At 49.1% G+C, this 25,242-nt stretch overlaps 1 protein-coding gene across 1 annotated transcript in view; it reads left to right on the forward strand.

The window, feature by feature from the left end:
- The first annotated feature begins 241 nt into the window (after positions 1-241).
- PARP1 (poly(ADP-ribose) polymerase 1) overlaps positions 242-25,242 on the forward strand; it is a 41,148-nt gene continuing 16,147 nt past the window's right edge. The window contains exons 1-12 of the mRNA XM_040263656.1: positions 242-582; positions 5,945-6,110; positions 13,055-13,179; positions 14,577-14,791; positions 16,206-16,305; positions 18,120-18,236; positions 18,833-19,009; positions 21,290-21,434; positions 23,107-23,247; positions 23,893-24,135; positions 24,398-24,466; positions 24,584-24,716. Of these exons, the coding sequence (XP_040119590.1) occupies positions 463-582; positions 5,945-6,110; positions 13,055-13,179; positions 14,577-14,791; positions 16,206-16,305; positions 18,120-18,236; positions 18,833-19,009; positions 21,290-21,434; positions 23,107-23,247; positions 23,893-24,135; positions 24,398-24,466; positions 24,584-24,716 (1,751 nt within the window). The 5' untranslated portion in view covers positions 242-462. The remainder of the gene's footprint in view (positions 583-5,944; positions 6,111-13,054; positions 13,180-14,576; positions 14,792-16,205; positions 16,306-18,119; positions 18,237-18,832; positions 19,010-21,289; positions 21,435-23,106; positions 23,248-23,892; positions 24,136-24,397; positions 24,467-24,583; positions 24,717-25,242) is intronic.

The following is a 25,242-nucleotide window of genomic DNA, read 5'->3' on the forward strand; positions in this document are numbered from 1 at the left end:
AGGGACAAGGGTGGAATCAGCTGTGAGGACACTTAAGCCTTCCTGGGGACAAACAGTTAAAGGAGACAAATGGTGAAAGGACTGGCACCCCGTCCTTCCCAGAGCTGCAGGCGAGGGGTCTGCCCGGCCTCTTGCCTCCGGCCTCTTGCCTCCAGCATCCTGGAGAATGGTCGCGCAGCCGCGGGCGCCGGGGAACTACCGCCCCCACCCCCGGCCGGTAGGGGGCGCGCGCGCGCCGACGGCCCCGCCCCTGCGCCCGGGCGCCGGGGCGTGCTAGCCGCCAGGCATCAGCAATCTATCCGGAGCGGCGGGTGGCCTGCGCGGCGTGTTCGGAGGCGGTGGCGGCGGTTCAAGGCGCCTGGCCGCCTGCGGGTAGCGGATCGGTGGGTGAGGCGGCAGTAGCAGCAGCGGGTCTCCAGATCGCAGCGTCGGGCTCCCGGAGCTGTAAGCGGCAGGAGAAGAATGGCGGAGTCTTCAGACAAGCTCTATCGGGTCGAGTACGCCAAGAGCGGGCGCGCGTCTTGCAAGAAATGCAAAGAGAGCATCCCCAAGGACTCGATCCGGATGGCCTTCATGGTGCAGGTGCGGGCGGAGGGGGCGCTTTGTGCGCGGCCGGGCCTTCGCGCGTCCGAGGAGGGTGGGGGGAGGGCCGGCCCGGAGCCGTGGGCCTGGCCGACCGCTCCCAGCCAGCGCGGGGCCTGCGGGCACAGCTGCTATCGCGGGACGAGCCCGCCGGGTGGACCCTTCTTCCGTCAGGTTTTGCTGATCTTGCAGGAAAAGCCCGGGAAATATGGGCTGGAGCCGGTGGGGCCTTTTACTTTGTGAAAATAGGGAGCCGCTTCTATTCTTAGTTCTGGGTTTATTTTATTGCCATACGCTTCGGGAAGGAAACTGACTCGTGGTTTTTTTAAGCTAGTCTGGTTTTGACCTACCTTGTTTTGGAAGATATTTGTCCTACATTGACGGTGGCGACTGGCAAGTGACGATTTGGATTTTTTTTTTAATTGGTTTTTGGCTATCATTTCAACACCCGCTCACTCTTTTTTTTTCTTTTAATTAATTATGCAAAACTATGTAAGTCGATGTCATTTCAGTACAGTGCGTTCACTTTTGGCTTACGTTATGGTTTAACATTTTCCCCCAAACTTTCCAAGTTCACAGAACGTCGCGTTTGTAGCCATCCGGTTTGAGTAAGAGTGGTTCCTAGTGATTCTCATCTGGGCTTGTTAATAGAGTCACGATTCCCTCCAGTGGTCCCTGAGGCTTCCGAGCAGGCCAGGAGGGGTGTTGGAGTGAGGTGGTGCGTCTGAAGACCCCTCCCAGGCAGAGATTCCTGCCACTTTCAGCTTCCAAAAGCTCCCGTCTGTTTGTGTAATTCTAGTTCCCACCCTTCCTGTCCTCCCCACCCTAAGGTAAAGCTTTTGTCCAAGCTTAGTGCTCATGGTCTAGATAGCTTGATTTTCCCTCCACCCATGAGGCAGTAGGTATTTTAGGAATGACTAGGTGGTATTGCTGCATTCGCAGTAGTTAGGTGGTGTAGGGGAATGGGTACCAGTGTGTACTTAGGCTATCTCATTTCATAATATTGTTACCAAATCCCAGCTCAATCTGCTTACTGCTGGACAGGCTAATTGAAGCAAGGAATACTAACTTTATTATTTGGAAAGTCAACTGACCGAGAAAATGGCAGACTGTTGTCGTAAAATCAGCTGTCTTGTTGGGGTCTGGATGCCAGCTTCCTTTATAGGACACAAAGGGGAAGGAATTGAGAAAGTAAAGATCATTTTCTTTCAAATCTCTCCTGAAATGACCAACCTTAGGGAGGGGAAAGAAAGAAACTGAAGTTGCTTGGTCGTGTCCAACTCTGCAACCCCATGGACTGTAGCCTGCTGGGCTCCTCCGTCCATGGGATTTTCCAGGCAAGAATACTGGAGTGGGTTGCCATTTCCTTCTCCAGGGGGTCTTCCCGACCCAGGGATCGAACCCAGGTCCCCGGCACTGCAGGCAGATTCTTTACCATCTGAGCCACCAGGGAAGCCCTTAGAGAGGGGATGTATGTGTTAATCCCTTTAGACAGAGGGGCAGGGTGCCCGGAGGCAGGTTATTATATATGATTATAATAAGGAGCAATGAAAAATAAAGGTTAAAGTCCAATAAACAGGTCCTGATCCATCTGGGAGTTAGAATTACTGACAGTATGTCACTTCTCAGGTGGCACTAGTGGTAAAGAACCTGTCTGCCAGTGCAGGAGACCTGAGAGATGCAGGTTTGATCCCTGGGTCAGGAAGATCCCCTGAAGAAGGAAATGGGAACCCACTCCAGTATTCTTGCCTGGGAAATTACATGGACAGAGGAACCTGACAGGCTCCAACAATATGACAGGGGTTGGCATTGTCATCTTAGTATCATTCTCAGGGCCACCTAGCTCACTGCCCAACACTTAGCGCTTAGTAAACACTCACTGAGCACCAGTTAGGTTCTAGGCGTTAAGTACCATGGGCACAAGGACAGACTCCATTTCTGGGAGCTCCCAATTTGGTTAAAGGGGTGATGACTGGTAAACATTGCTGTCCTGGGGTGGGTGCCACCTGATGGAGCTGTGCCCATGGCATGGTGGGTGCCAAATTGGAGCTCACCACAGAAGTGGCAGGAAGTTGAGGATGGAGGAGTAGAGGAGGCCTTCTGTTTGAAGAGCCTTATCTCCCCCAGACCGTCTTTTCATTTCATCCTGACGTTTGGTTGGCTGGCTGATCTCGTGAACTCCCCATTAATGCAGGGGCTCTTAACCTGGAGTCTGTGGGATGGCACATAGAATTCAAGAGATCCATGAGTTTCAATGAGAAAAGATTCCTGTCTTCCCTGGACTTCGATTACAATTCATTACTTTCTACAGTTATGAATGTAAGCCCCAAAGCAAAGGCACATTAACAGTAACTGCAGTTTTTGTCATCAGTAGTAGTTATTTTCATATCATTTACAGTTGTTGGGGATTTTTTAAAATAATCATTTATACTCATCTCAACAAGATCGTGGGCTGCCCTGGTGGCTCAGACAGTAAAGAATCCACCTGCAGCAGGAAACCTGGGTTCGATCCGTGGGTTGGGAAGATCCCCTGGAGGAGGGCATGGCAACCCATTCCGGTATTCTTGCCTGGAGAATCCCCATGGACAGAGGAGCCTGGCAGCCTACAGTCGTACATGACTGAACAACTAAGCATGGCATAACATGGCAACAAGATTACAGTAGTTGTTAGCAATAAGAATATAGTACTTATTAAAGCGGTACTGTATCTTGTTATTTAATGCTTTAAAGTTTGTGGTGAAGGCCAGGGAAGCCTGGCGTGCCGCATTCCATGGGGTCGCAAAGAGTTGGACTGAGCGACTTGTAGATTACTGTATCCCAGTAAACTTTTTAAATGTTTTCACAGTTATTTTAATACCATTGACTTCCTTTGTGAACTTACATATTTTATTGTGCATTTTAAAATGTTAGTCTGAGAAAGGGACATCCATAGGCTTCACTGGACAGTCAGAGAGAACCCTGTTCTATTGGGACATGGGTGAGGAGTAAAGAGGCTGGTTGGCTCTAGTCCAGGCAGTTCCACCGAGTAATCACTTTCTAAACTAAACAAAGTGTAACATTCTGGGCTCTCCTGCTTACTTGTTAGTGAAGAAAATTTTGTTATTAAAATTAAGTGTGATTTTTCTCTAATGGTAATTGAGGGTGGAGTTTACACAAATGTTTTGTAGGTCCTTTAGGCTGAGCTGGTGAAGGCCAGAAAAAAGAAGCCTTTCTTCCCCCACCCCCGCTTTGGATTTAAATACCTTCTTTTACATTTGTGTGGGAGGATTGTTCTTGGAGTATCAAATACCTGATACTTTAGCTGGCAGGCCCTGGGGCAGCTTGGAGGGGAATGAACAGGACCTTGGTATTCTTGGGAGGGCCTGCAGGAAACGCCTGCTGCCTTTCTTCGTGGTAACAGTTGTTCTGCACTCTCTAGGGTAGGCTGGCCCTGGTGTGGCCTCTCTTTTATAGCCCATTTCTCAGGAAGCAGCCTGAGAGTGGCTCGGTAAGGACCCTGGTGCATGGTGTTTGCTGAGTGTACAGCCAAGGATTCTGCTCCTTACTGGAGCCAGCGACTGCCTGGTGAGGCAGTAGTCTTGTGACCTTGGTCTGGTTACTTTCTTGCCATCTCATCCTCAGTCCTGAGTTCTTAAGTATAAAGCTTTGCATAGATCAAGGGTTCTTTCCTCTGGAGGGAGACCAGCTGCCTCGGCAGTCCTGGAGTTTGTGCCATGAGTATACCCTGGTGGAGGCTTTTCATGTTTGGCACTGTGCCGGTGGCTGGGGACACAGCACTAAGGCCAAAGTTAAAGGAGCAAGTGTGGGGGCCCTCAGAGAGCCAGGAAGCAATTGTGGCCATAGGTTCCAGTGAGGGGCAAGGCAGAGCCATGAGTCAGGGGCCCCCTCTCTGCACTTAAAGAAGGCTTAAAGAGGGGTTCCAGGGCAGGCAGAGCCAGGTCGAGGCCACTGCAGATGCTGTAACAAGACGCCCGGGTGTTGAAGGATATGTTGGCTGCCTTGGTGAACGTTTGAGAGCCAGGACGCGAGTCTGTTCTCTGAAATGCCGTTTGTTAACTGGTTGTGGATGGGGAGGGCTGTCTTGGAGTGAGCAGCTTTCCCACAGCAGGGGTTCCTCGGTCCTTCCTTTCTTCCTCTTCCCTCCACACCTGGGGCACCCCACAAATGTTCTGAGGGCCTGCCGTGACTGTGCTGGCAAGACAGGCATTGCATGGCGCCTCTCAGGCAGCTCCTGACCTGATGCAGGGCACAGGCCTTGATCAAATAATAACCCAAACAGATCTTAATTCTGGGGAGCCATGGGAAGGGGCATCTGTCATGGGACATGAGGAAGTGCTGTTGGCTCTGGTTAGAGCTGGGGGACCCAGGGGACAGCCATTGCTGCTGTAAACCCAAGCTGCACAACCCTGAGTCCTTGTGCCCCAGCCGTTAACCCTGTATTTTATTCAATGCTGTCTATAAAACCCAGAGAGAGGCTGCTCACCTAGTAGGAGAGGGCCAGTTGGGAGAGCTTGTCCCTGCTTTTCCTGAGCACTTTCTGTGTCCGCATGACTCCATCCTAAACGTTCTGCTTGGTGTTTATTTTTAACGCTGTTTTATGCCATCTGCTTGACATTTAGATTTCTGTCCTATCAAAGCAGATGTTTGGGGCCTTCAGTGAGAAGAACCGTTTGTGTATTTTTAAGTACCTCTTCCTGCCGAGCGACGTAGAGCAGCGTAGTGGAAAGAACCGGGGCTGAATCACCTGCTGCCTGTCTGACCGCACCCCCATGAAACTGTGAAATGAGGGTGCTGGTTCCTCAGAGACAGCTGTGGGGTGTCCCATGGTGGGTGGTGGGCAGCAGGGTCCCTCCAGCCCCTGGGGGTGGGGTGCCCCCCTGCCGGTGCCTTTCAGTCTCCCTCATGGAAGTCCTTCATTCCGTGCACATCTGCCTGGCTGCTGCCAGCATGACATTTCTCTGACACGTCTGCTCAGCCCGGCGCTTATCGGGGACTCATTCCCCATTGTCCTAGGTGCACAGAGCCCTGGGGGCCATGCAGGCCCTGGCGGTGGTCGGCCGGGGGGCCCCGGGAGGCAGGACTGGCATCTCCTCTGCCCTCGCCGAGCTCTGAGCTGAGTTTGCGACTGAAACGCAGTGGCAAGTTTGGTAACCACGCTCAGGGCTGAACTCTAAGCTGAAGTGCCGGTCAGCCCCACGGGATGGCCTGGTGCCTGTCCCAGGGCAGGCAAGGCAGCTTCCTCAGCTGAGGGGTGGGTGCCGTCCTCTGTTGACAGATAAGCAAGGGGGTTGGGGATGTCTGGTGCTGAGGCCCGCGCCTGAGGCTCACAGCTCTTTTTCCGCCTCTGATTCCGCCCTTCTAGTCGCCCATGTTTGATGGGAAAATCCCACACTGGCACCACCTCTCCTGCTTCTGGAAGGTTGGCCACTCCATCTGGCACCCTGATGTTGAGGTGGAGGGGTTCTCCGAGCTCCGCTGGGATGACCAGCAGAAGATCAAGAAGATGGCTGAGACTGGAGGAGCAACAGGTGTGTGCGCAGCGGGGAGGCGCGGGGGTCTCCCCAACCCTGGAGCTTCCTGGGTAGGGGCCCGCTCTGGGAGAGCAAAGAGTAGGTCCTTCAGCTCACTCTCCCGTAACTCCAGCAGCATCTCAATGACCCAGAGTTGTCTTGTTGGTACAGGATATGTTACTTCTAGATGCTTGAAATGTAGCCTTTAAATTTGCTGTGGTGGTTATCTTACTAGACCCTCTTTTAGAGTAGTTTCAGGTTCACAGCACAATTAAGCAAAAAGTATGGAAAGTGGAGAGTTTAGTTTTCACAGAAGCGTGACCTCTTCCACCTTCAACTTCTCCCAGCAGCTGAAGTTACGTTGACACATCAGTTCACCCAAAGTCCAGAGTTTATATTAGCCATCAGTCGTGGTGGGGTACATCTTTCCTGTAAGGGTTTGGGCAAATGTTTAATGACATATATCTATCATTATAATGTCATTCAGAGTATTTCCATTGCTCTGTAAAATTCCTCTGCATTCTACCTGTTCATCCCTCGGTCTCCCAACCCCTGGCAACCACTGATGTTTTTCCTATCTCCATAGTTTCATCTTTTCTAGAATATTATGTCGTTAGAATCACACAGTATGTAACCTTTTCAAATTGGCTTATCTCGCTCAGTAATATACATTTAAGGTTCCTGCATATCTTGTCACAGGTTGATAACATTTCTTTGGGGCACTAAATATTCTACTGTCTAGAAGCACCACAGTTTATCCCTTCACCTACTGAAGGACACCTCAGGTGCTTCCAGTTCCATTATGAATAAAACTACCATAAATGTCCCCACGCAGGATTTTGTGTGGACATAAGTGTTTTAATCGTTTGGATAAATACTAAATACCAAGGCACACGGTTGCTGAATTGTATGGTTAAGAGTATCTTTAGACAGCAAGCTTCTTCCAAAGTGGCCAGACCATTACATTCCTACCAGCAGTGAACGAGAGTTCCTGTTACTCCATGTCCTTACTGACCATGTTTGTTACCAGTGTTTTGGATTTTGGCAAACTAATAGGTTTATAGTGGTATCTTGTTTTAATTTGCAATTCCTTAGTACCATATGGGCAAAGGTTAGTGAAGGTTAAGTCACTCAGTCGTGTCCGACTGTTTGCGACCGACCCGGTGGACTGTAGCCCACCAGGCTCCTCTATCCATGGGATTCTCCAGGCAAGAATACTGGAGTGGGTTGCCATTTCCTTCTCCAGGGGATCTTTCCAACCCAGGGATGGAACCCAGGTCTCCCACTTTGCAGGCAGATGCTTTAACCTTTGAGCCACCAGAGAAGCCCATATGGGCAAAGCTAACACAATTCTGCTAAGAGAATGCACTGGTCATAGCAGACACCCTTTGGTGACAACATAAGAGACACTTTACACATGGGTAACACCAAATGGTCAGTACTGAAATCAGATTGATTACATTTTTTGTGGCCAAAGATGGAGAAGCTGTGTACATCAGCAAAAACAAGACCTGGCGCTGACTGCGGCTCAGATCATCAGCTCCTTACAAAGGAGCTGAATTTTAAGCAAAACTCAGGCTTAAATTAAAGAAAGCAAGAAAAACCACTAGGCCAGTAGGATCTAAATCAAATCACCTATGATTATATAGTGGAGATGATGAATAGATTCAAGGGATTAGATCTAGTAAACAGTGCTTGAAGAACTGTGGACAGAGGTTTGTACTATTGTACAGGAGGCAGCGAACAAAACCATCCCAAAGAAAAAGAAATGCAAGAAGGCACAGTGGTTGTCTGAGGAGGCTTTACAAATAGCTGAGGCAGGAAGAGAAGCAAAAAGCAAGGGAGAAGGGGAAAGGTCACCCAACTGAATGTAGAGTTCAGGAGAATAGCAGGGAGAGATAAGAATGCCTTCTTCAGTGAACAATGCAAAGAAATAGAAGAAAGCAACAGAAGGGGAAAGACTAGAGAGCCCCTCAAGAAAATTGGAAATAGCAGTGGAACATTTCATCCAAAGATGGACACAATAAGGGACAGAAACGTTAAGACCTGATAGAAGCACAAAAGATCGAGAAGAGATGGCAAGAATACACAGAAGAACTGGACAAAAAAGATCTTAATGACCTGGATAGCCACAATGATGTGGTCACTCACCCAGAGCCGGACATTCTGGAGTATAAAGTCAAGTGGCCCTTAGGAAGCACTGCTGCCAGTAAAGCCAGTGGAGGTGATGGAATTCCAGCAGAGTTATTTAAAATCCTAAACAATGATGCTATTAAAGTGCTGCACCCAGTATGTCAGCAAATTTGGAAAACCCATCTGTGACCGCAGGACTGAAAGAGGTCAGGCTTCACCCCAGTTCCCAAGAAGGGCAGTACTATAGAGTACTCGTCTCCCGTGGTTCATAACTGTGGAAGACTCTTAAAAGAGATAGAAATACCAGACCATCTTACTTGTCTCCTGAGAAACCTCTGTGCAGGTCAAGAAGCAACAGTTAGAACCTTATATGGAACAACTGATTGGTTCAAAATTGAGAAAGCAATATGATAAGGCTGGTTATTGTCACCCTGTTTGTTTAACTTATATGCAGAGCACATCATGCAAAATGCCAGGGTTTATGAGTTATAAGCTGGAATCAAGATTGCTGGGAGAAATATCAACAACCTCAGATATGTAAATGATACCACTTTAATGGCAGAAAGCGAAGAGAAAGCCTTTTGAGGGTGAAAGAGCAGAGTGAAAAAGCTGGCTTAAAACTCAACATTCAAAAAACTAAGATCATGGCATCCGGTCCCACAACTTCATGGCAAATAGAAGGGGACAAGGTGGAAGCAGTGACAGATTTCCTCTTCTTGGGCTCCAAAATCACCGTGGACGGTGATTGCAGCCATGAAATTAGAAGACAGTTGCTTCTTGAAGACAGGAAAGTTACAACAAACCTAGACAGTGTATTAAAAAGCAAGGACATAAAAGTTTGTATAGTCAAGGCTGTAGTCTTTTTCTAGTAGCCACGTATGGATGTGAAAGTTGGGCCATAAAGAAAGCAGTGCTGAAGAGTTGATGCTTTCAAGCTGGTGCTGGAGAATACTCTTGAGAGCCCCTTGGACAACAGGAAGATCAAACCATTCAATGCTAAAGGAAATCAACTGAATACTCATTGGAAGGACTGATGCTGAAGCTGAAGCTCCATTACTTTGGCTACCTAATGCGAAGAGCAGACTCATTGGAAAAATCCCTGATGCTGGGGAAAATTGAAGGCAGCAGGAGACGAGCGCAACAGCAGATAAAATGGTTGGATAGCATCACCGATTCAATGGACATGAACTTGGGAAAACTCCGGGAGATGGTGAGGGACAGGGAGGCCTGGCATGCTGCAGCCCATGGGGTCACAGAGAATCAGAAACAACTTGGCGATTGAATAGCAAGACGTGCCATATGATTTTGAGCGCCTTTTCACTTCGTTTTATTGAGTTCATCATATAGTTTGGACAGCAGTCTTCTCTCAGATATGTCTTTTGCAAGTATTTTCTCTCAGCCTGTGGCTTATATCTTTTATTCTCTTGATGCTGTCTTTCACAGAGTAGACATTTTTTATTTTAATAAAATCTGACTTACCAATTATTTCTTTTATGTACTGGGTCTGGTACCACCTCTAAAAAGTTATCACCAGGGGCTTCCCTGGCAGTACAGTGGTTGAGACTCTGCGTCTCCAATGCAGGGGGCCCAGGTTCAATCCCTGGTCCAGGAACTAAGATCCTACATGCTGTAAGGCACAGCCAAAAAATTTTAAGAATAATAATAATTGATAAGTAAATAAAAAGTTGCCACCATACCCAGGTGGTGCTAGTGGTAAAGAACTCACCTGCCAATGCAGGAGACTTAAGAAACACAGGTTCAGTCCCTGGGTTGGGAAGATCCCCTGGAGGAGGAAATGGCAACCCACTCCAGTATTGCCTGGAGAATCCCATGGACAGAGGAGTCTGGCAGGCTCGTGGCAGTCCATAAGGCCACACAGAGTCAGCCACGACTGAAGAAACTTAGCACCATACCCAAGGTCATGTCGATTTTCTTCCATGTTATTTTCTAGAAGTTTTATAGTTTTATGTTTAATCAATACGTTTAAGTCTGTGATCCATTTTGAGTTAATATTTGCCACAGATGTAATCTGTCTAGATGAAATTTTTTTGCGCATATATGTCTTACTGTCCCAGCACCACTTGTTGAAAAAGCTGTCTGTTCTCCACTGTGTTGACTTTGCTCCTTTATCAAATATCAGGTGACCGTATCTGTGTGGGTATACTTCTGGACTGTGTTCTGGCTTATTTATCAGTTTCGCCAGTATCACACTGATTTGATGAGATAGCTTTACAGTGAGTCTTGTTGTCAGGCAGTGTCAGTTCCCTGACTTTGTTCCTCTTCACTATTGTGTTGGCTATTCTGCATCTCCTGCCTCTCCATATAAGCTGCAGTCAGTTGGTCAGTATCCACAAACTTAACTTGTGGAGATGCCTTTAAATTTTAAATGGTCTTTTTTTTTTTTTTTTTAATCATCCTTTGAAGGCTATCTCCCGAGACTCTATTCTCATTTCTCTGCCTTCCTGTGAACTGACCCAGTTTAACCTATGGTTGTGACTTCAGGCTGTTGTTGAGAATGAGAAGTTTTAAATTGTCCCAGATCCTGTAATTTGGAAAGAACTATCATTAATATTGCAGGGTGTCTCATTAGAAAATGTTTTTCTATTCAAATATTGATGTTTGTGTGTTTTTATTCCTGGAGAAAAAGGATTCTACCTTAAGTATAATACTTCTTTTTTAATGTTCGGTCACCTTTTCTTTGTGATAAAATATACATAACACAGTGCTTACCACTTTAAGTGTACATTTCAGTGGTGTTAAGTGCAATTCACAATGCTCTGCAGCCATCACCATCATCCTGCTTCAAAACTTTTTCATCTTCCTAAACTATTGCTTCATACCCATTAAAGATTAACTCCTCTTTTCTCCTCCCCTTACTCTCTGAGAACCTCTGTTTCTGTCTCTGTGAATTTGATTACTTCTAAGTACCTCATACAAGTGGAGTCACACAGTACTTATCCTTTTGTGTTTGGCTTATGCTGTATTTGTCCATCTGTGTCTGACTTATTTTACTCTGCATAATGTCTTCAGGGTTCATTCATGTGGCGTCTGTCAGGACTTCCCTCCTTTTAAAGGCCGGATAAGAATTCTGTGATATGGCTATTCCACATTTCATTTATCTGTTCATTCATTGTTGGCATTTGGGTTGTTTCTACCTTTTGGTAATTGGTGAATATTGGTATGCATTTATCTGATGCCGACCTTGTTTTGTGTTCTCTTATGTATATACTCATAAGTGCAGTTATGAGTGGAATTATCATATCAATACTCTACATTCAGTTTTTGTGTAAACTGCAGTACTGTTTGCCGCAGCAGCTGTGGGGTTACGCATCCCCACCAAAAATAGACAGATTTCTGATTGCTCCACATCCTTATCAACACTTTTGTTTTCTGGAATTTTTTGTTTTTTCAGGATTTTTAAAAATATCCTTAATGTTTTGAAGTGATATCTCATAATCTTGATTTGTATTTCCCTGTGGTCTACACATTGCATTTTACAGTTTAATGTTTACTCTTCTCACGTTAAAAGTTACAGATTTCCATCATTATTGTTTAAGATAACGTTGTATTCATTTATTCAGATCTTGCTAAATTTTGTGCATCGTTTGAGTATTCGGCATGTATTACAGTAATTTGATTGAATCCTTGCCGCATTGCTGTATCAGTTTTTCCAGTTAAGCTGAGACACCTGGAAGTTAGTTGAGTGCCCCAAGGTTAGCATGGTGGTGAACTCCCGTGGCAAGATTCAAGCCCAGACTCTCTGCTTTTGAAACTAGGCTGTAAACCATTTAGCTCTGTTACAAACAGAACAGATTTCTCATGTATCCTGGGCATCTATCCAATTATTTCTTTAATTCTAAGAGGAGGAAATACTGCTAAAAGAGATGAACTGTTTCAAGGTGTGTGTGCCAACCTGCCTTTTAGAAAGATTGTATCAGTTCTACCTGTACCAGCAATGTGTGATGTACTCATTTCTCCACTTCCACACCATCCATCTCTAAGTACTTTCATTACTTTTCATTTTGTTGGACATGTGTTTCATCATCATGAAGCTTCATCTTTGAGTCAGTGTTCTTGTTGTAATATCTCTTTTTTCACAGTAACTGTTTTTAGTATTTTGAAATTTTTCATCCAGAATTTTTAAAATAATACACAGTTACATGCACAGACTTTACGCGTACAGTTCAGTGAATTTTGGCAAGTGCATGCACACGTCTAACATTCACTCATCAATAAGAAGCCCCAGAAAGGTCGCTAGGGTCCTTGCCGAGTCATGCTTCCTCTCAGCAAGGTAACCACTGTTCTGATTTCTGTCCCTTTGGATTAATTTTGTGTGATTTAGCATTTGGGAGGAAAAGCAATAGTCTCTTTTTCTCTTGTAAACTGCTTTTGCTCAGCATGTCTGTGAGACTCATCCAGATTGTCTTATCAATTCTTCTTTTTTAATTACTAAAGAACAGGCTTTTGACTATAACTCAGTTTGTTTGTTCATTCTCCTGTTGATCTACTATCATACATCGTAGTAAGCACTTACTAAGTTCTTTCAAAGTGAAGAAAGGGGCTGTAGAGGAGGGGTCGGGGGTGGGAGTGTTAAGACCACCACCAGCTAACATTGTGCTGTTTCCAGGAGCCTGAGAAAATTTTTAATTTCATTGCAAGAGAAGAAACTGTTACCCAACCACAGTAGTTAGAAACAAATGTAGATGAGATGGACCAACTGTGGTTGCCCAAAACACAAGGTGTCCTGGTAGAGGAATCCCAAGAAGTAGAGGAGGACAGGGCTCTTTGGAACTACACTGAGGCTGTTGAAACGAGCATGGCTGTGTTAGATGTTTCAGGCAAAGGCCAAGATGGAGTTGGCAGCAAGACGGAGAAGACCCTGATGGACTTTGGGGCAGGGTACGCCAAGTCCAACAGAAGCACGTGCAAGAGCTGCATGGAGAAGATAGAAAAGGTGAGAGCTTGGGGCTTGGTCTGTCTGGCTTTCTGGGTTTCTTGCACTGGATGTCATTGGATAGCTCAAAAAAAAAAAGAAAATAGGGCTTCAGCGGCTGGGTAAAAATAAAGTGAATCCTCTTAGTAGCAACAGGAGATAACTGACTTTTCTTGTGGCAGATCTAGCCCTGATCATTCACAGTGCTATCCTTGCGTGTCACTGAACCTGCTCTCAGGAAACCTGGGAGAGTTTGGAAAACATGTACACAGTGCGTCTCTTCTGGACCCCCGAAGGGCTGCAGGAAGCTGTTGGTTGTGTTTTATGGTAGACTCAGTTTAAGGAGTGCGGTTGTTCCCTAGTGTCAGCCTCCAGGCTTTCTTCTGCTTAGCCAGGAGCTTCTTCCACCCTCCTTCCTTTCCAGCTCTCAATAGCTGGTCAGGTGGAGTGACGGGACGCAGATCGAGGGGTTGGCCTGTGCCCTTTAGCCTCGTTACCAGAGATCCTCTCGTCTTAGGCAAACATTCTGGTTAATTAATTCAAGGCACTGATGAGAAGTTTCCACCTCCTAAGTATTGTTCAGAAAGGAAAAAACGTGAAATTGCTAGACCTTCTCCAGCTGCCTTCTACCACAAGAATTTGAGGCAAAAGTTGAGTTTCAAAGGGAGCTGCCAAGGCCATGTGTCGTGGCGTGTGGCCAGGCCTGAGGTGGAATTGTGTCAGAGCCGCTTGATCCAAGTTTCCCCACCTGGGGCTCACGGGCCTGAACCCATAGGGATGTCAGACCTGGGCAGGATGGCAGGGCCGGATGCTAGCTTACGGGTTGGCTACCGCATTTCAGGGATCCTTCAGCTGCATAAAGAGACTGAGGTTGCAGAAGATCCCTGCTAGGATTGAGGCCTGCTGTGTGTCCCTCAGGGGCTTCCCTGGTGGCTCAGATGATAAAGAATCTGCCTGAAATACAGGAGACCCAGGTTCAATCCCTAGGTCGGGAAGATCCCCTAGAGGAGGAAACAGACAACCTGCTCCAGTATTCTTGCCTGGAGAATTCCTTGGACAGAGGATCCTGACGGGCTACATTCAGTGGGACTGCAGAATCAAATACGACTGAGCGACTAACACTTTCACTTCTGGCTCCCTTGAGCCTGGAGTATAGCGTCCCAGGCATTGTTCTTAACTCTGCACCGGGGCCTGCAGAGTGTCCTCAGGGTGGTGTTACCACTTTATCACTTGGACTTAAGCTTATTTAAAAATAGGGAGCAGAGGCTTCAGGGTAACAATCCTTAATGGCATAGAACCAAAACCTTCCAGCAGCCCTCCTATCACCTTCATTGTGGACCTGGTCGCCCCTGGGCCACCCCGATGTTTGACCACCCTTCCTTGTCTCTCTTTGGTAACACGTGTGGATTCTCCTACAGGGCCAGGTGCGCCTGTCCAAGAAGGTGGTGTACCCCGATAAGCCCCAGCTGGGCATGGTTGACTGCTGGTACCACCCAAACTGCTTTGTTCAGAAACGGGAGGAGCTGGGCTTCCGTCCCGAGTTCAGCGCAAGCCAGCTCATGGGCTTCAGCTTCCTCACCGCAGAGGACCAAGAAACCCTCAAGAAGCAGCTCCCGGGCATCAAGGGTGAAAGGTGGGTAGAGGGCTGGGGATGGAGGGTGTCCATGGGGCTTCAAGGAAGGGTTTCCGGCAGGCCCAGAGTCTGTATCAGACTGCTGCACCCACCTGACTGCCCCGTCTGTGCGCCCCCCTGACTGGAGTCCGCCACCGCCTTTCCTCTCACCGCTCCATGACCCATTCTCACGTCCCCATAGCATCCTCAAGTGCAGAGGCGGCCTTCAAGCACTATCTCAGTTCTAAATGCGTGCGTTTAGGACTTCCCTGGTGGTCCAGTGGTTGAGAGTCTGCCTTGCCATGCTGGGGGCACAGGTTCAACCCCTGGTCTGGGAAGATTTGACATGCCGCGGGGCAGCTAAGCCTGTGTGCCACGACTACTGAAGCCCATGTGTCTTAGCCCATGCTCTGCAGCAAGAGAATCTACCACAATAAAGACGTCCTCGCACCACAACTAGAGAAAGCCCACACTCAGCCACAAAGACCCAGAGCAGCCGTAAGCAAATAGTAAATTTTAAAAATGAAATAAGTGCACAAGTTGGTTGTACAGCACGTGTGGCTCTGGAATGTTAAAGTAAACTAGAAAGTCAGAGGCATGGATTTTAAAGTCCTCAGGGCGCTTTGACACTCGGTATAGGTGTAAGAGGAATGTATAAGCTTCCATTTATACCATAACCACCAGAATGGGTTGAGCACTTCTGGTATGCTGGGCATTGTGCTAAGCCTTTTACAGGATAATTCATTTAACCATCACCATGATCCTACAAGGTAGAGGGTATTCTTTTCCCCACTTTAATGAATGAGGGAAACTCCAGGGGTTCGATCTCAGGCCAGCGTGACAGCTGAAAGCATTAACCACCATGCCTGGCCTGCCCTGTTTCTGGGGGCTACTGATGACCCTCGGTGCCCTCTCTCAAGTCAGGGGCGATGCTCCTTGGTCAGCAGTGTTTGCTGACCTGGCTGAGGCAGACTGGCTGGCAGCGCCTAGACTACCGCTTCTTGTTGGGCTTGAAATGATAGCTCAGCCTCCCGCGTCTGAGAACAGCCTCTTAGCCTCGGGAGCAGCCCCATGTCTTAGCTTGAAAGACTCAGTGCCTGACATTGGTGCTTTGACTTCTGCGGTCCCTGCCAGAACCCTCCAGGCCATCTTGTCTACGCCAGGAGATGGGTGGCACTTTGATGTCAGATGGGGCCTGAGCCCTGGGTGCTGCGCCGCGTTGTTCCAAGGCTCTGGAGCGACTGCTGGCCCGTCCTCGCAGCTGAGTGTGTCATGAAGTGGCAGCTGCAGACCTGAGCAGACGGCGAGCTCCTGAGTGGGCAGCGCCTGGCCGAGCCGCCTTAGAGTGCCGTGAGGATGCTGTGTCACCCGAGGCGTTGGCTTTCAGGGTCTCAGCGGTTCTGGTTCTTTTTCTCACATCCTTTGTCTCTTTCAGAAAGAGAAAAGGCGATGAGGTGGATGGAATAGATGAAGTGGCCAAGAAGAAATCTAAAAAAGAAAAAGACAAGGAGATTAAACTTGAAAAGGCCCTCAAGGTGAGTCCCGAGCTGCATGTCTCCTCTCGCCATTCAGTCTAATTGTCTTCCTCATTCTGGGGAGAAAGTTAAAGGAGGTGTGGGTGTCCTGCTTTATAAGAGCTTTTAAAATTCCCAAATCGATAGCTGCTGTTCAGTAGCCTGGCTTTCCTCCCGGGCTTTCTTCCCTCCTCCCAAAGCAACGTGAAAGCATCCACAATGGGCTCTCAGCATCAGACCAGTGGCCAGGCTGGTGGGAGCTGAGCTGTTGCTTCCCACTCAGCAACCTCGTGCTGGGATGGGCGTGTCTTGCCTCAGCATCCCAGACCTAGAGCACGTTGGAAACTGGGTATTGAATTCAAGGATGCTGAGCATTCTTGGCACAGAGAATGACTGAAAGAGATAAAATTCAATTTTTTTTTTTTTTTTAATGAAAAATCTCTTCTTGGGGGAAAAAAAAATAGAAGGTATATAGTGAAAGGAGAAAACTGCCCATGAGATCAGTGGTCATTGACCAGAGACATTCATCACCATGTTGGTAAACGTGTGTCGAAGTAAAGTAAGAATTATTAACAGAAAATGGTGAGTGTTTGTTTGGGAAACTAGGAGGGGGCCGTCGGTCTCTTCTTGGGGGTGTGATTTCCATGCTTAATACGAATCACAGACTCGGTGTGGGTTGTCCTTCAGTTTAAAACGTGTCTGTTTTGTGCCAGCCCTGGCTGCAGGGCCGCTGCAGTGGATTTGGTGTTCTTCCTTCCGTGCTCCACACCCCCAACCCGGCACATCCATTTGTGCTGGCTTCCCATCCTTGGTCGCGTAGGTGACATCCTTCTGCTGCTTCCAACTCATCTTGCGCCCTTAGACTTCTTCCTTGTCCTCCCTTGTTCCTTATGCTCTCTCATTCCAAGGCTCACCACATGGTCCTGCAGGGGTGGATTTTTTTAATTGTATATTTTATTTTTAAAAAGTGATGCATACTTATATTTATTTTCACTTTTTTTTTGGACCACACCATGCAGCATGTGGAATCTTAGCTCCCTTGCAGTGGAGGCACGGATTCTTAGCCACTGTACCACCAGGGAAGTTCCAGGGGTCCCTATTACTGAGGCCCTCACTGAGGTGGGGCCAGGGAAGCAGTGTGTGTGATGCAGCTCTGTCATATTAAAGCCCTTCTCATCCGGTGCTGAGAGGGCTGGCATTTCCATCTGTCTTGCAGAGGTGGAGTCTCAGGCTTAACTGGGCATGACCCGCCCAGTCCCCTAAAGCGGGAGGAAGCGCTCCCCTGCCCTGGCTGTGCTCTGGGGAGGCCCCTGCCTTCCTAAGCAAAGCACATGTGAGAATAAGTGCAGTGACGGGGAAAGGGCCCACAAAGAGTAAGCACTGCATAAATACTACCACAGAGACTTACAGTTCTGTTTTCAGAAGACCTGAAGTCTGTTCACAGTAGTGAACATAATGCACGATTGAGGCGGTCGGGGTGTTTGGGGCTTGTCCCTGCTCGCTCGCAGGTAGTTGGGGAGCCGTCCCTCCTCCCTTTGGTGCTGGGTGTTGGGACAGATAAACCTGGTGCCTTCCTGCTTGTGTGTCCTGGGATTTGTCTCTGAGGGGCTGGTTCCGGGGACTCCGGTGCCCAAGTGCTCAAACCCCAGGCTGACTTGGACACGGCGCCCCGTGCTGGGAGCAGAGTCCTGGGGAGGCAGCAGCTCCGCTCAGTGCAGGGCTGTGAAGCCAGGGCTATGATGGGAGCCGAAGCAGGGCCAGGGTGGACCCTTCCTCTGGTTGGGCTTCTTTCTCTGAAAAGAGCCAATCTCTCAGCTGCTGGCTGTCGTACGCAGGCCCAGAACGACCTGATCTGGAACGTCAAGGACGAGCTAAAGAAAGCGTGCTCAACGAACGACCTGAAAGAGCTGCTCATCTTCAACAAGCAGGAAGTGCCCTCCGGGGAGTCGGCGGTGAGCTGCCCTTGTGTTACAGGAGCCGCGAGCCAGGCGGCCAGACCGTGTGCGGTGACTGTCCCGGTGGAGTGTGGGAGGCCCTCCGGTTGAACACCTGCTGGTATTAATTGGGAGTGACGTTCCACAGTCGTGTTGCATGGTCATCGCCATCGAGGTCGCCATTTGCGGGGCAGGAAGGGGCAGGCGCTCAAGCGCTGAGGTGGGCCGCACGTCTGCCTTGTGTGTGCATGCCACGCACTTGGGCCCAAAGAGCTCTCTCTGCTGCCCTCCTCCCAGGCTCCCCGGGGGCCACGAGGGCTGTTTCCCCGGCAGGCCCTGCCATCACTCTGGTGCACTCAGAAGCAGTGGATTCTCTGGGCTCTCCCTCTGTTTCTAAGTCACCGAGGGAAGAGGTAGCTGCAGGAACACTTCATGCGTGGACATAAGTTCCAAGCTCCAACCATGATCCGCCTCCCCTGGGGAATGTTAGGGAGCCTCAGGGCACTCCATGTTTTAGCAAGTGAAGTCTGTGCAGATTCTTCATCCCACATTGGCAAATGTCCTCTCACGGCCCCCCGCCTTTCCTCCCTGACGTGTTTCTTCACTGGCTTCAGATCTTGGACCGCGTGGCCGACGGTATGGTGTTTGGCGCCCTCCTTCCCTGCGAGGAATGCTCGGGCCAGCTGGTCTTCAAGGGCGATGCCTATTATTGTACCGGGGACGTGACTGCCTGGACCAAGTGTATGGTCAAGACACAGACGCCCAACCGGAAGGAGTGGGTGACCCCAAAGGTAAGTCAGGTGGGAGGTAGGAGCAATCCTGAGATCTATTTATAGAAAAACCTGGTCCCACCTCCCATGCTTGTCCACACTCGAGGCCACCACGACTGCAGAGTAGAGTGTCTCAGACCTCTTTACACTGGGGCCTTCCTCATAATCAGAATATAAAGTTATGTCACTAGTTCTGTACATCTGCAAACTACACAGATGGAGAACCAGTGCACTTCCAGCTGGAGCACAGGTTTGTCCAGCTGGTATAAAATGCGAAGACTGTGAGTCATTTTTAATTTCTGTTTCTCTTTGCCAGGCACTGTCCTAGGCACAAGGGACACAGTGGTGAACCAGTGGCGATTCCTGCCTTTATAACAGGAGGGTGCTTCTCAAGGACATTTCCTTGCCTAGGTGCTGGAGGAGGAGGAGGACCCAGGGTTCACGTGTCCCCCATCTCCTTCTCTCTGCTGAGCTCTTAGAATGCAGAAAGCCTCAGTTGGGTCACCTTGTTAGGAGCCGTGCTGCTGGGGAGCATGCAGTGTTGGGGGCGGGCTGCTGGAAGGACCCAGCACCACTGGGGAAGGTCGTGGCCCTGCCACTCACTGGGCTTTGGGGTTGGCGCCTGTCAGGTTCCCTCACTGCCTGTGTCTTCTCCTGGGCATGGAGCATTTGGATCAGCAGCGTAGGTAACTGTCGCCTGCATCGGGGCTGATCGCCGCTTTCCCACGTTTTCCCCTTTTGCACTCATTCTTTGCCTGCCTTCTCTGTCCCCTACAGTAATTATTGAATACCTCTTGGGCAGCTGCTCTGAAACAAATCTGACTTTGTCACTGCCCCACCCTTAAAACCTCACAGTGATTCCCCATTTCTTCTAGAAATATTTTCCCAGTTCTTCTGAGAATGCCAGTGTTATGAGCCCCTGTGTGGTATTTGTATCCCCTTCAGTATCTGAAGTTGGGGAAAAAATAAGATTGTTACGTGAACTATTTTGTGTTGATACATCAGTTGCGCTGCATCTGTTTGTAGGTTTCAAAGGGTTATTAAACAAGGACATCTGGATATGCAAGATATTTTGTCAGGCCAACAGTGCTTACTGCCCAGGCGAACCCATGGACTTAACAGGCCCTGTGTAGGGACTGTGTAGCCACCAGGGGCTTGGCTCACAGAATCAAGGGCATCTCCTTGGCTCGAACCGCCTTTCCCAAAGCCCTCCGTGATCTGACTCCAGCTGCCTTCTGCAGCCCCTCTTTGGCTCTTTTATCCTCTTCACTTACTACTCTCCCCACTCGACGCATGTTCTCTCTGTCTCCGTCTCACCCCTTCCCCAGTCCATCCTTGTCTGTGTCTTTTTCATTACACACACTGCAGTGGGGAACGAGCTACAGTTGTGTGTTCCCAGAACATCACAATACCCGTCCGATGCTTTTATGTAACTACCTGCTTTGCAGCTTCCAGCCAGCAGAGCAGGTCACTGCCTCTGAGGAGCCCTCCCAACGTTCCCAAAACTTTTTATCTTGTATTGATGTATAGCCAGTTAACAGTGTTATAAACAGTGAAGGGATTCAGCCATACATATGTACATATCCATTCTACCCCAAACTCCCCTCCCATCCAGGCTGCCACATAACATTGAGCAGAGGTCCGTGTGCTCTGGTGAGGAAGGGCTCTGTTGGTGGGGTGAAGACTTAGGAGAGTAGAGACCTGGTACCCCTGAGCCTCGTGTGATGTTTACTGCGTGACCGCTTAGAGCAGAGCCCATGGTGACCCCCGGGGTGCAGCTGGACACTGACCGTTGTCGGGCCGCCTGCATCCACGGTCGCTTCTTTTAGGAAGGGAAGAGAATTGCCTTGATTTCCTTCTAGGTAATAACCTGTCTCCCGGGATGTGGAGAGTCTGGGGGGGCTTTTGGTCATGGAAAGGACATATGACCCCAAGACAACGCCTCTTGACCCTTAGGATTGCAACTCGAGAATGAGGCCCGAGGGTTGTAATCAGTTTCCAGCAGGGGTCCCTTGACCAGATAATCAACAGATTTTTTTCTTTTTAAAGAAAACATTTTTCTTCTTAAAGCGTCACAGTACCAGCTCTATTATAAATGTAGAAGCACTAGTAATAAGTACTATATCAACAGTGTTTCAACTGTTATTGAAATACTGTATCAACTGTATTTCATACCAGAAGCCTCCAGTCTTTCTATTTTGTCATTCTTTATTGTAAGAAGAAAAAGATTCTCAAATTCTTTGCTCTGTCAGTTGGTTATTTTGTGGGAGAACTGGTTTAACTATAACTTACATTCTTTAGGAATTCCGAGAAATCTCTTATCTCAAGAAACTGAAGATCAAAAAGCAGGACCGTATATTCCCCCCAGAGAGCAGCGCCCCAGTGGGGGCAGCACCCCCACCCTCTGCAGCTTCAGCGCCTGCCACTGTGCCCTCTGGCCCCCCAGGTACAGCTCTGGGCCCTGCCTGGGTGGGGAGGGCTGGGGCCCTGAGCTTAGCGGGGAGAGGCTGGGTTCTTCTCCTGTTGGCTGATCCCATGGGGAAACTCTGCCCTTGTTCTCCCCGCCCCACCGCCAGCAGGAGGAGGAAGGCTGGGGAGGGGCTTTTGAGAAGGATCAGGGAGACGGTTGCCTGTGGGGATGCTGTCCTGCCTGCCTGAGTCTGCATTGCTGAGCAGAGTCAGTCCAGGCCTCACCTTGCGGCCTCTGGGCAGCACCCCCACCTCCACCCCCACCATTCATCCCCAGCCAAATGTGACACTGGGGCTCTGTCCCCTCTGTGATCGACATGAAAGGTATTCCACAGCCCAAAGACAGGGAGATCAGTCTGTGTTTTCCTGACAGAAAGGGGCCACTGTCTTTGTTTACGCAGAGATATGTGGCATAGTTGTGGCCACCGTGTGGCGGGTGGAGGGAGAGGATCCATCTGTGAATGTCAGCCCACCAGTGCCCTCCCTCCATCCTCCTCGTGTGGTCATCCCCAGTCACCCTGCCGTTTGCAGGTGGGCTGGTGGGGTTGGCATCCGGGCCCTGCGCTGAGGGTCCCCTCTGCTTCCCCTCACTTGCAGTTCACAGCTCAGTGGTTCTGTTCGCTTTGGAGACCTCAGCCAGCTTTCAGTTAAACCCTGTGGGTGTCCCTGGTTGTTCCCCCCTCACAGTTCAGTTTAGTCGCTCAGTCACGTCTGACTCTTTGCGACCCCATGGACTGCAGCACGCCAGGTTTCCCTGTCCTTCACCAACTGCTGGAGCTTGCTTAAACTCACGTGCATCGAGTCGTTGATGCCATCCAACCATCTCATCCTCTGTTGTCCCCTTCTGTTCCTGCCTTCAATCTTTCCCAGCATCAGGGTCTTTTCCAGTAAGTCAGTTCTTCATATCCAGTGGCCAAAGGATTAGAGCTTCAGCTTCCAATGAATATTCAGGACTGATTTCTTTTAGGATTGACTCTTTTGATCTTGCGATCCAAGGGACTCTCACAGGGATGGCTTAAAGGATTCCACAGCATCACTTATGGAAATGTGTCACTAGCTCTATACATCTCCATTTGCAACAAATAGAAGGCACACTCCTGATCCAGGTCTTCCTGGCCTGGGGTTAGTGCTGAACACCTGAAATGCCAGGGTTCTTGGTGTCTGAATCCATCTCAGCTCAGTGTGGTCCTGTTGACCAGGGCTTCCAGTGGTGGATGACACTGATTTTTCAAATGGGGTTGATTAATAAGTATCCTATGAAGATTGTAGTTTGTTTCTAGTTGTGGAATAGGGGGAAAAAATAACAGAAGGAATTGCGAGTTAATATGATGACTCCGGCTGCCCACCACTGCCCAGACCCCTGGTCCTTCCTTGTCTGTGGTACAGACCCAGATGCCCCCAGACATCCCTGCTCATGGCCTAATTTGGGTGCGGTTTGCTGTCCTCTGCTTTCCTGGTACTCTAGCTCTTTGTTGTTTACATGGCCTTTTCCCTAAGGAGACCCATTTCTCCCTGATCAGAGAGGGTGCTGAGGCCATTTCAGGGGCCTTGCCGCCTGTCTGACTTTTCCCTGGGAGCTGCTGCCTAGTTTTCTGCTCTTCCCTACCACAGGCAGCAGCCCTGTCTCATGATCCTGTTTTCCATTCCAGACAAGCCATTATCCAACATGAAGATCCTGACTCTTGGGAAACTCTCCCAGAACAAGGATGAAGTGAAGGCCACGATTGAGAAACTCGGGGGGAAATTGACAGGGACGGCCAACAAGGCCTCCCTGTGTATCAGCACCAAAAGTAAGTCTCACTGGCCTGAGAACCAGGGGGACCCTGTCTGTCTCTCGTGATTGTGTTGAGCCCAGTATCCGACACACACAGGGACCCTAGAAGTGTGTCTCTTACTGTGGGCATGGTTCAGGTTCTCTGTGAAGGGGCGTGGGCTCTCATAACTTGGCCTTGCTCCATGTTGTGGTGTGTGCTCACTTGTCTGAAGACCAGCCCACTCTTCTTGTCGCTTAGCACTGTTCACAAGATGTTGGTAGATTTTCCACTAGAACAAAAGTTCAGAGCTTAAGCAGGCTTGAAACGCAGAGTTCAGAGGGTCCACAGATTTCTTTGCAGGCTTATTATACTGATGACCATCTTAAGTCTCCAAGAGCAGAAAGCACTACACCACTTTTCCCATACAAACCTGACTCGCCTTCTCTGTGAAATCCTTGTTGACATCTGGTTCTGTAGAAGGGTTTGGAGAAAGCAGCTCTCATTCATCACACCTTAGAAAAGGAGGGTTGTTGCTAGTGGCAGACAATTGTCAAAGTGAGCAAAGTTCCTGACTGCTAGATTTTGAAGGAAAACAAAACTGAGTGGGGAGGAAAGTACCAAGTGAGTAACGACACTGGAGTAATCTGAGATTTCGCTTTTTGTTCCTTGCAATTTGAACAGAGGAGGTGGACAAGATGAATAAAAAGATGGAGGAAGTAAAAGAAGCCAACATCCGCGTCGTGTCTGAGGACTTCCTCCAGGACATCTCCGCCTCCACCAAGAGCCTTCAGGAGTTGCTCTCCACCCACCTCTTGTCCCCCTGGGGAGCCGAGGTGAAGGTGGAGCCTGTTGAAGCAGTGGCCCCAAGGGGGAAGTCGGGGGCCGCGCCCTCCAAGAAAAGCAAGGGACCCGTCAAGGAGGAAGGTGAGGCCCTGAGCAGCCCCATTGGGTTCACCCGTGCAGAGCCTCTCCCTTTGTGCCCCAGTGGTCTGATGAGTGCTGCTCCTACCAGCTTTCTCAGTTCATCTTCCCTTGACACAGAATGGCAGCAGCTTCAGGTGGTGAAAGGCAACACACACATCCCCTGTTGGCTCTGATACAGGCAAAGATGACTCACTTGCTCTATCTGCCACCTTCCCCTTTCTGGTTTATTTTTAATGTTTGCATTTCTCTGTTTCCTTCCAAGGTACCAACAAATCTGAAAAGAGGATGAAATTAACTCTTAAAGGAGGAGCAGCCGTCGACCCTGATTCAGGTGAGGAAATGGGAGTAAACAGAGTGGGCTGCCGGGTTCCCTGGTCCTGGGGAACCAGCTGGGTCCCCTCCCTCCCCCCACCATGGGGGCAGACTCTCAGGAGCTCTGTCCTGACAGGTCTGGAACACAACGCACACGTCCTCGAGAAAGGTGGGAAGGTCTTCAGCGCCACCCTAGGGCTCGTGGACATCGTCAAAGGGACCAACTCCTATTACAAGCTGCAGCTCCTGGAGGATGACAAAGAGAGCAGGTGCGCCAGGGGGCGGGGAAGCGTCCAGAGGAGCGAGCTCCTGAGAGTAAGGCCCCTCGGAGCTGGGCTGTCTGCGCACCTGGGGACCAGCCACCTCTCAACAATCATAGGTGTGCGGTGATATCTTCAGTGAAGGAGGGAAGAGCCGTGGTCCCTGGACAGCCTTGCTGTCCTTGGTCATGCATGTCACCTCAGGCTCCTGGGTTACCAAAGGCATTTGGGTTTGCTTCTTTATTTTTTATTTTCAGTGTAATGAAGCCAGGTAAGAGCTGGTCCTAGCATGCTGAGAGACTAGGCTGGCTTGACTGCCCGTACTTAACCTAATCGAAGTGGTCCTCTGACATGCAGATGGGCCCTTGTTACAGCCACTGTGGAATGGGAGCTACGTGTAAGCCGGAGAAGTGTGTGAAAGGAACTCTTGCTAAACCCAAATAGTGGCAGAAAAGCACTTTGTATTTTGAACTTGACCTTTTCTTTTTAGCAAATGGAAACAGTTTACCCGTTGAAGTCTAAGAGATTCAAAAGA

This window comes from Oryx dammah, unplaced genomic scaffold, assembly GCF_014754425.2.
Source record: "Oryx dammah isolate SB20612 unplaced genomic scaffold, SCBI_Odam_1.1 HiC_scaffold_21, whole genome shotgun sequence".
Taxonomy (NCBI): Eukaryota; Metazoa; Chordata; class Mammalia; order Artiodactyla; family Bovidae; genus Oryx; species Oryx dammah.